Raw genomic sequence first — 11,131 nt, forward strand, 5'->3', positions numbered from 1 at the left:
GGTAATGACGCACACTTCTCTGTCCTTCCTCGTGATGGTTAGTTCTCTGCTGTCTATCAGCCCTTGTATGTCCTCTTGTACCTTCGGGCATCCTTTTACATTCACTGGACATATTTCGCACGCTGCATGATCATGGTCAAACAGAGCTGCCTCGCACATCTTGATATGTATTGGGACCAGGGGGGTTCGAATGTGCTGGACGTTTAGGATGACACCTTCTTCACTACAATCTTGTATCATGTTGACAGTAGGCCCATGGTTCGGCAGAGGGTTCGCCTGAACATTGGGATTCTGATCTTTGAAGGATAGCAAGTTGGCTCGGACAAGTTTTTGCACTTCATTCTTCAGGACATAGCAGTTTTCAACGTCATGACCTGGGGCCCCTTGGTGGAAAACGCAGGTTAAATCAGGACGAAACCAGGGAGGTAAAACATCTGGTGTACGAGGGGGTGTTCTGACCTGGACAAGGTTTTTGGCGAGCAGGGCGGGGAGTAAGTCAGCATATTTCATCGGGATTGGATCAAAGGTTGTTTTCTGGCGGTTTTGTGAGTGATATGGTTGTTGGAGGGTCTGCGGGCGATTTTGTTGTTTTTGAGGGTATTGTGGCTGAAGGTATTGCTGTGAAGGATATTGTTGTGGATGACACTGTTGTGGAGAGTATTGTTGTGGAGGATATTGGTGTGGAGGGTATTGCTGTGGAGGGTATTGGTGTGGAGGGTATTGTGGCCTTTGTTGGTGATATGATGGGTTTGGGATAGTGGATGCGACATTCGCAACCTGACGATATGGGGTGAAATTCTGCTGAGGCTTACCATGAGCTACCATTTCCCACCTCTTGATCTTTCTCTTCGCAAAGTGGCCTCCAAACTTCTTGGCATTGCTTGCAGTAGGGGCACTTTCCCCAGTCAAACGTCCCTCTCGGACACCTTCCTCTAATCGCACCCCCATGTTGACCATTTCAGTGAAGGTCTGTTGGTGCACTTGCAACCATTTTCTCGTAATAAAACTGGCTCAGGGTCTTCAGAAATATTTTGGTCATTTCCCTTTCTTCCAACGGCGGGACAATCTGGGCACCACTTCCCTCCAACGTTGGCATACTCCTTGAATGTTTCCTTCTCTTTTTGCGTCATCGCACGAGTTGATCACGATCTGGGGCCATGTCCAGATTATACTTATACTGCCGGATGAATGCTTCACCCAGGTCATTGAAAGTACGAATGCTCGCGCTGTCCAAATTCATATACCCATTTCAGAGCGCCCCCAGTCAGGCTGTCCTGAAAGAAATGAATAAGCAGCTTATGATTGTCAGTATACATGGACATTTTTCGCGCGTACATCACCAAGTGACTGCTGGGGACAAGAGTTCCCTTTATACTTCTCAAAGTCTGGCACCTTGAACTTGTGAGGGATAGTAACATTTGGGACCAAGCATAATTCACAGGCGTCCTTCCCGAACAGATCTCTTCCTCGGAGGGCTTCGACTTCCTTTTGCATACCATCAAATCTTTCTTGGAGTTCTTCCATCTTGTCGAAGGCTACAACATTTTCAGCTTGGAAAATTGGTTCAACCTCTTGTTGAATAGTGTGAATCAGTGGAGCTGAATAAGTCATTGCAGCTTTAGGGAAAGAGGTATTGGGTTGCGGAATCCGGTGCTGACTGCTGAGCAAAAGGAGGTGGAACTTCAGATACAGCGGCCTGGGGGCTTCCACAGACTGGAGGTGGCATTCCCCATGTACAACCTGGAGGCAAAAAGAGAGGCGGAGAAGTCACCGTAGATAGCGGGGTTGTGCTCACCAAGGGCTGCTCTACAGTAGCGGCGGCAGCTTGAGAGTTCTGGGCTGACAGGAGAGCACTCATCATGGTCGTCAACCTATCCATTCCCTCTCGTAAAGTGGCAACCTCCTCCCTGAGACTCTGATTTTCTTGTTCAACTATATCCATCCTCTTCCGATTGGCCCTGGTGTTGTAAATGCGAGTGGGTTTGTGGAGAATTCGTCGGGCCACTTTCCTTGGGCGGCGATTGATTGACTCCTCCCCTTTTGAAGTAGTGAACACAGTGTGAGACTCGATTTAGAAACCATGAATGCAACATGATGCATGCTTATGCTTATGCAAAAAGAAAGGGAACAAATTATTATCGAAGAACTTGTCAGAGAAATTGTAAACATCATAAACTGGAACACTTCACTTAAGCATTGGAATATTACAAATTTTTTTTTTTTTTTTTTTTTTTTTTTTTTTTTTTTTTTTTTTACAAGTCAAGAGATTTTGGGAGCTAAAATCTAAACATAAGGTCCTAAGTACTTCAGACTCAAACTCCCGGAGTAGATGGGTCCTCGGAATCTGAATGTGCACGGGAGAACAAGTCCATAAACCTCCTCTTCCTTCTAGCATCTCGGTGGAGCAAGGCGTCTTTCCGACGAAGCAAGTCGTCCTTCTCAATCATCCTCTGGTTCTGGATAAAAAGCTCACGGCTCTGTTGGGCTATCTTCCCTTTCAAAGTCTCATTCTCTTGCTCGAGCTCCTGGCATCTCCTCTTCCAAGTTTCTTTTTCTTGCCTTTCTTTGGTTAATTGTTCATGAAACTCTTCCTTAGTGTCAAAGGGGATAGGCAAGGATGATGGTGGGATGGTGGACGATAGGTATCTAGGTAAGCGGTAGGGTAGGCCAAAGCTCTTGGTCCTATCAATAACCCACTGGGTATAAGATTCGTGCACATAGTCTGATTTCTTTCCCAACTGACTTCTGTTGAGTCTGCGGATAGCGCTCCAAGCTTGTGTGAATCTTCCCCTTTTGTTCGAGTGATCTCCATGGTTAAGATAGAATTCATTAGTCAAGGCAAGGTTGTTTGGTTTTGTCTTTATCGGGTACCCGAATTGTCGTCGGGCGAGAAGTGGGTTGTAGCTAATTCCGCCACGCATACCCAAAAGAGGTACGTTGGGATATTCACCACAACTCACAATAATCTCTCCAACATCACTAGCTGCTTGGTACCAAACAATGTCAGATGGGTCAAGAGCCATGATTCGGCGAGGCCAAGAAAGTTTGTCATCATTGGTCTTGAAGGCACGGGATTGAGGTAAGTGGAAGGTAAACCACTGATAGAGTAAAGGTGCACAGCAAGAAATGGTTCCCCGACCAGCCTGGGTACGGTCATGGATAGAATGGTAGGTATCGGCGAGTAGAGTGGGTACGGGGTTCTTTGTAAGAAAGATTTTAATGGCATTGATATCGATGAAGTTGTCAACATTTGGGAAGAGTAAAAGGCCATATATAAGGAGGGCTAGGATAGAATGGAAGGCAAGTATACTAGCTGCTTCAGCAAATATGGAGGCTTGTTGGTAGAGGAAGTGGGTGGGAAGACCTTGGAGGCCTCCTTTAGAGGTAAGGTTTGCTTGGATGATGGAGGTTTTAAGATGGAGGGCGGCTGCGATGTCGGAGGGTTTAGGGGTAGGCTCAAAACCATGGAAAGGTATCTTGTCTGGCACAGGGAAACCTACTAGGTAGGAGTACTCTTCAAGTGTGGGGACAAGCTGGTAATCGGGAAATGTGAAGCAATGGTAGAGCGGGTCATAGAACTGAACCAGGGTCTCTAGGCATCCTTCCTCAACATCTACTCTAAGAATTCTGAGCAACTTCCCATGATGAGCTTGAAAATCAACTGGGTCACTTACTAAAGATGCTAGCTCCCTTAATCTCAACAGGTCTGTTTTTTTGAAAAGGTACTTCCTAGTGCTTCTCAGTGGGATGTCCATATCTACAAAGTTTACAAAAAGCTTGTCTAAGTCCTTCGATAATTTGGATGAAGAAAAAAAAAGAATGAGTTTATGCATGGATGCATGTATGCATGATTATGCCAAAGTATGGAGAAAACATGGTGAAGTTAAGTCCAAAATGTTGGAGCTAAGGGTAAACACGCCATTTGGTAAGGACTATGGTTTCATATGTACCTGTATCACGGGTTCTACCAAGTTCCCAAAGTCATTGACCACTTCCGGATATTGTCGGATTACGGGACTACTCCCGGTCCAACAACGTCCATAGGAAAGCCTCGTTTGAGTGTAGTATCGCGTATCAACCAATTCAAGACTACTCTTGATTAGCCACCGCACTACGTCCTAAAAGGCTAAGATGGGTTAAAGGTAACTAAAGGTCCTCAACTTCATAGGTCGCTTGGAAATATCAGTGCTGAACACGACTACTCATGCCAACATAGTAATATTCCCAAGATCCCTCCATTGAGCGGGGTTATCACATGTGCCACATCCGAAACTCACTCTCGGAAAGACACTATGATTATACCACCATCCTATCTTATGTTTCCCTCAAGTCCGGGTGTAGGACTTATCTCACCACTCGCGTAAAAGACAAACACTTAAGCACGTATTCACAGTTACAAATAATAATAAAGCATAAAGATGAAGAAAAACAAGATAGGTTTAACCCACTTAGGAGTGTGATCCCCAGTGGAGTCGCCATTTTCTGTCGCGGTGATTTTTGGATATCAAGCTATTGATTAGCATTGACTCGCAATTTTAAGATCACCACCGATCTTTTATTTTTCCGAAGAAAAGGGAGAAAGCTCGAAAAACCCTAGTTTTTAAGAGATCAAAGGTCCGGGGGTTGGTTACGCAAAGGGAAGGTACTAGCACCCTAAACGTCTATAGTACTCTATAGGAACCTCTTGCTTATTTTATCTTTATGCTAAATTAATTATTTGTTTGGAAATAAATGCTTAAGTGTGAAAAGATTAAAGAGATGGATTCAGAAGAAAGGAGAAGAAAAAAGTTTTTGTTTATTTTTTATTGATTTGGAAAGACAAAGTCTTTTGCCTACATACCCGAATGGGATCAAAATCATGTAGTTCGGGGTAGAAAGTCGAGTGGTTGGTTTTGATTGATTTTAAAGTTCGAAAAAAAAGAAGAGTTTAGGCAAGGTAAGAGGCCGAAAAGGCATAGAATAAAAGAAGTGAGTTCGATTGATTTTAAATTAGAAAAAATGTTTTGATTGATTAAAGATTGATTAAAGATTTGATTAAGAAAGAAAGAAAAAGATTGACCCTTTTTTGAAATTTTGATTATGGAAAGTTTTTGGGTTTTGACTTTTTTTTTTTTTTTTTTGTTATGCAAAGATAATTCTAAACGCGCCGGATCCCTTAAAATGACGTTGGATCAAGTGAGGGCCCTTTTCCTCGGATACCGTTCAAGTCACATGATCGTCCTCGACGGAAAATATAAAAATAAATGTGAGTGTCGGTGCAGATTCTCATTTTTTATTTACATTGGACCTAGGTACATTCTAATTGACAATAATAAATAAAAATTGCAAATGCATTAAAATAAATATGCTAGAAGAAATAATAAAATGCATGAAATACAAATCAATAAATACATATGGTGCATAAAATAAATAAAGAAAATAAAATGCAAGACATAAAAATAAATATGATGCTGGAAATAAATAAAAGAAAATAAAAATGCAAGACATAAAATAAACATGATGCTAAAAAATAAAAAAAATGCAAGACATAAAGTAAATATGATGCATAAAATAAAAATAAACAAAATAAAAATGCAAGACAATAAATAAATATGATACTGGAAAATAAAATGCAAGACATAAAATAAATATGATGCTAAAAAAATAAATAAAAAAAATGCAAGACATAAAGTAAATATGATGCATAAAATAAAAATAAACAAAATAGAAATGCAAGACAATAAATAAATATGATACTGGAAAATAAAATGCAAGACATAAAATAAATATGGTGCTGGAAAATAAATAAAGAAAATAAAAAAATGCAAGGGCATAAAGTAAATATGATGCATAAAAAAAAAAAGTAATAAAAAAAAGAAGAAAAGGGGGTGCAGAAGTAACAGGGAAGTGTAGAAAGTAAAATACTAGAAGGAACAGAAAAAAGGAAATGGGCTCAAAATAAGAAAGTGGGCCTAACAGATCAAATCTGAATCGTCAGATTGATCGAAGCGTCCAGATTTGATCATGGGGAGACACAGTCTTAGCCATTAGATCTTAATCAAACGTCATAAGAGAAGAAGAACAAAGTAAAAACCAAGAGGTGAGACGCATCTGATCAAAACAGGGGATAACATCGGCCGTTAGATCTAGGATCTAACGGTTCAACCCTGATGGTCCATGGGGACACAGAGATCCGCGTGCACCATAGCCTTGGTCATGGCAGCAGTATAAATTAGAAAATAAACCCTAAAAAAACATAAATCCAACTTCTTCCTCTCTCTAAAGAAACGCTCAGAAGCTCTCTTCTCTCTCTAACCACATACCGCCGGAAGCTGTTTACCGGCGCAGTGGCTGGCCGGCCATGGGTGGCGGCGCCGCCGTGTCGGAAAAAGAATCTCCTCCTTTTTTAAAAAAACTACATGTTTTGAATTCCTTTTTTCCCCTAGTTCTCAAATCCACCGTTATTTTTTGAAAACCAACACTGATAAAGCCTAGATCTAGCCTTGAATCTTAGAAAAAAGGTGAACTACCTTTGTCCTTATGTTATCGTTTAAGCTTCAGAGTGAAAACGGTTACAGCTTGGGTTGTGTGGGTGTGGGTGTTTGACGCAGTGCTTGTGGTTGGTGGTATTTGGGTGTGGGCTTGGCCGTTGGTGGTGGTTTTGATGTAGGTTTTAGGCCGCGTGAGTGAGTGGGTTACTGTGTTTGCTGTGTTTCTGTTCTAACGTTTCGATTTCTAGGGAAGGAAATGAATAGTATGAGCAAGATGATTTTGGTTTTTTTTTTGTGTTGGTGGTTCACGGAGGGGAGGGGTGGCGCTGAGTGGTGGCTCTGATGTAGGCTTTAGGCCGCGTGAGTGAGTGGGTTACGGAGGGGGGAGGGTGGTGCTGAGCGGTGGCTAGGCCGATGGTGGTGGTTCACGGAGGGGGAGGGTGGCGCTGAGCGGTGGCTAGTGGTGGCTAGTGGTGGCTTGGCTGTTGGTATTCCGACTGTTCGTATTCACCTCTGCCCTCTCTCTCTCTGACATGCACAGTAATTAATGCAGCATTTAAAGGTCATAATTAGGGTAAAAAACGAAGAGCCCCTCTGGGCCTGGACCGAGAAAACCGAAAAGAAAAAAGAAAAAAGGAAAGGAAAAGGAAAAAGAAAGAAAAAGAAAGAAAAAAAAACAAAATATAAAACAGCAAAATAAAAATAAAATAAAATAAAAATAAAAAAATAAAATAATAAATAATAATAATAAAAAAAATAAAAAAAAATAAATAAAAAAAAACGAAAAGAAGATACTAATAAAGATATTAATAATAAAAAAAACGGAAATAATAATAATAAAAAACACTTAATAAAAGGAAAAGAAAAGAAGAAAATAATAACTAAAAATAAAAAAACAATAAAAAAAGGTAAATAAATAAATAATAATAATAAAAAAGGGGCGTCTTCAAAACAAAAATGAGGTATTTTAAAATACCTCCCTGCCGAAATTTCATCTGAAATGATAGAAATTTCCGGCTTAAAAGACGAGAAAAAAGAAATAAAAACGGGTCAAAAATGGGGTATGACAGTATTATTAATAGATATGAGTATAATTAATTTTAGATTTTTAAAGATTATAATTATAATGATAGTAAGTTGTAAATTTTATGAATTATAATGATACTATATATCTCCATTCTAAAATGACTGATACTTAAGTTTTTTTTTTCCACATATATTACCATAATAAATAAGTTACTTATTGAAACAATTTTATTAAAATATTCTTACTTTTCATAAATATATTACTTATAATTATTTGGTGAGTAATGGTGGTGGTTGAAAATTTGATAGGCACAATATAAAAAATATTAAATTGATATAATTTATTTGGGGGAAAATTTGGAATATAAGTCTTAATATGCCAATGAAAATTGAAAATATCGGTCAGTCTAATTTTTTTTTAATACTAAAGCATCAATCATTTTGAAATGAAGGAAATAATTATAAAATTTAAAAACTATAACAATAATAATAATTTTTATGTATATGTAAGCGATTAAAATGAAAATAATTTTTGAATTGTTTTTATTGGCCTTCTTTTTTTGTTGTCTACATCAAAAGTATCTTTGACACAATTATGTTCGAAATAAAATTATTATAGTTGAAAAAATTCTTCTTTTAAATCTTTAATATAGTTACACACAAAAATTGAAATTATTGATTAAATTAAAATAATCTCATATCAATTAATTGGTGTATTGAATGATTCTTTTACTTTCTTTTTGTCAAGTATCTCATTATCATTTTATTCCCTAAAGAATTTCTTAAAATATTTATTTTGATTCAAAATCGTGGTATAACATATATCTCCTCCTGTTTCAGTCATAGAATAGATGAAATAAATTTTAAAATGGATTTTTGTTCAAAAATAAAATCTTATAAAAATGTGTTATTTTATGTTTACCTGTGACATGACACATGGCTGCATGCCTATCACCATTTAACTAAATTCTTTAAAAATGATCAGGACAAGTGTAAGGATTTAAGACAACTAAAACTTAAATTTTATGTTCACCAAGAAAAAAATATTTGTTATTAATTTTTTAAAACAAAAAATTCTAACATATAATTCTTTATTTAAAGTAAAAAAAATATTTTAAAATATGTTTTGGGCCTTACTTATGGTTAGACTTACTTTGTTGACGACAAGAATCAATTAACATGCTATCAAAATTCAATTTCAAATATTTATTTGTCTTTTTTTTTTCATTTCAGAAATTGATTATTATGATAGCATTCTACAATTCTACAATTTGAGGAACTAAAATAATACTATAGTAGTTTACTTCATTAGTTTCTATTACACTTCTCAGTCCTCACACTTTTTTTTAATCTTGTTGGGCGGGTTGCGGGCTTCATTTTTTTTATCACAGTTGTCTTTACAATAATTTATCGACTATTTTCATTTTTCATTCTTTTCAATAATTTAATAATTTTGTAATTTAATACTTTATAAAAACATAAAATGAGCGCAAAGAAAAAAAAAATGACGTTAGAAAAAGATGTTTTTTTGAGTCCTGATATTTAGGTGTGCGAGAAAGTGGTAGTATATATTTAATCCGTTAGGGAAAAAGAGTATCAAAATTAATGAAAATTTCTGTTTGAACAACTTCATCATAGAATAAGTATCTTTTATTTATTAGGCCAAGGCATCTTGGAGTTACATGACGAGAAAATAACATAAGCAAGTGGTACAGACATTAATAGCACTACTTATAAACATGGTTGAAGAGCACCATATAACAGTATCCTTAGGACTCTTCCCATAATTCCAAGTGCAACAACTATTATTTTTTAGTCTTTCGTACTTTTTACTCCTGCATCTTCAGCTTATTTATTGCTGCTTGCCTGAAAAACCAATCAAAGATTATATGATCAGTGCCAGAGTCAATTAAGTAAAAGTCATGCATGTATGCTATGGTGGTGTTGTGTGGGTGTAACATGAATACTATTAGCATTTGCTAACTATGAAATGAGCTTAAAAAAGAATTTGCTAATATGCATGCACATATTAAGATATATATACCTTCTTCCTAGTCTGGCTTGGAATTTTCTTTGGGGTTGGTTTCGAGACCGGGGCTTTGGAAGTGCCTGAACTAGGTTTGGCAGAAGACTCTTTCTTCACCTGTCCTGCAGATGGTTGAGAGCAACAAGATTTTTCAACAGGTTTCTCAGCTTTGAGTGATGCCATTTTACACTATTCTTCTAAGGGAACACTTCTCTTCTCCTAGCCTCAGGTTTTAACACTACAAGATTCATCCATTTATAGCTGAATTTGAGCATAGGGATACTAATTACATGCACCAAATTTCCAGTAACCATCTTGAGGGAATGGAATAATCTCAACTATGTGATAATGGAGGGATAATGCTGCCGCATCTAATGCTTTTTACCTTAGGCATATTTTGTAGATATTATTAATTGTTGGATTCATATTCTACAATTTGGTTTCACATGTTGAGGCTGGCATGATTCATATGCCGTTTATCTGATGCCATCTAGAAGACTAGTAATTGAATATGTTCTTCTTTGTTTGGTACTAACAGCTAAAGACCTTGACAAATTTTCCTGTGCCCTTTCATTTTGTAGGGTTTTGGTACCCTCATGTACGTGGACATATACCAAACGGACATGTCATTTACTGAAGTCATATCATCTATTTCTTGTGAAGTTTATTTTGTGCAATTTTGTCCGTTGTTATTTAATATAATAATATTAAGTAATTACAATTATTTTGCATTTGAGCCCAAATAGACATATGAAAACCCTAAACTCAGCAGCCCCAATATTCCATATCTGCCTAGGCGAACATTGTCGAGCTCCCATTTTTAGCCGTTGTTAACCCATCATTGTTTGACGAACATAACATTTCTTTTTCACAATTTAATGAATTTATAGCTATCAAATCCACAAACCGCCGGCATGATGTCTCAATTGAAAATTCTCTTTTCCTTCTGCGTAAATTCCACAGGGGATCCCTCCAACAACAATGTATGATTTTGGAACAATCAAACACACATCAATAGTTACCTAATAACCCTAACAAAACCAACTAGGCATACCTCTATTTTATGAATCTGCGATCACGTAAATGACCACAACGGAAAACAACTTCAATGGAAAAAGATCGCATACAGAAAAGAGAAGTAGAACCAACCCTTAATGTTAACAACAAAGTTCCTTGACGGCTGGGTTACAATTTAGGGTTAAATAAAAGGAACAACTTTATTTACTTAAAATAATTTTTTACTACAAGCAAAGGATTTAAATGAAAAAACTTAATTATAACAGGGACTAAAATGCAAAACCTACAATTTTATCAAGTAATACCGATGTGGCCTCATTAATTGAGATGTATGTAAATAATTTGTCCACTTAGATGAGGGTTCCAAAACCCTTCAAATTATAAAGGTTTCGTAGAGTTGCTTAGACGTTTTCGATTTATAGGTAACATAAAAAAAAATGTGCCTGACATAACAATTTTGGGTTCTTTTCCCTGTTAATCAAAGGTAACATAAAAAAAAAATGTGCCTGACATGATCAAAGAAGTAACAACAAAATTGAGAAAAATACTTTTGATATGTGTTTATGTTAGACAAGATCTATGAGTATTTTTA

At 37.0% G+C, this 11,131-nt stretch overlaps 1 protein-coding gene and 1 long non-coding RNA gene across 2 annotated transcripts; both read right to left on the reverse strand.

Annotated features, from left to right (window-relative positions):
* Positions 1-2,312: 2,312 nt before the first annotated feature.
* LOC114404130 lies at positions 2,313-3,755 on the reverse strand. Its single transcript, XM_028367233.1, has one exon. The coding sequence runs from the start codon at positions 3,753-3,755 to the stop codon at positions 2,313-2,315; it is 1,443 nt and encodes a 480-aa protein (XP_028223034.1).
* Positions 3,756-9,128: 5,373 nt separating this feature from the next.
* LOC114404129 lies at positions 9,129-9,874 on the reverse strand. The gene is made up of 2 exons (XR_003664826.1): positions 9,541-9,874; positions 9,129-9,362 (listed from the first exon to the last, which is right to left on the reverse strand). It is a non-coding gene; the product is annotated as an uncharacterized LOC114404129 (long non-coding RNA).
* Between the last annotated feature and the right edge of the window lie 1,257 nt (positions 9,875-11,131).

The sequence above is a fragment of the Glycine soja genome, unplaced genomic scaffold (assembly GCF_004193775.1).
Source record: "Glycine soja cultivar W05 unplaced genomic scaffold, ASM419377v2 tig00000322_1_pilon_302646_319394, whole genome shotgun sequence".
Lineage (NCBI taxonomy): Eukaryota > Viridiplantae > Streptophyta > Magnoliopsida > Fabales > Fabaceae > Glycine > Glycine soja.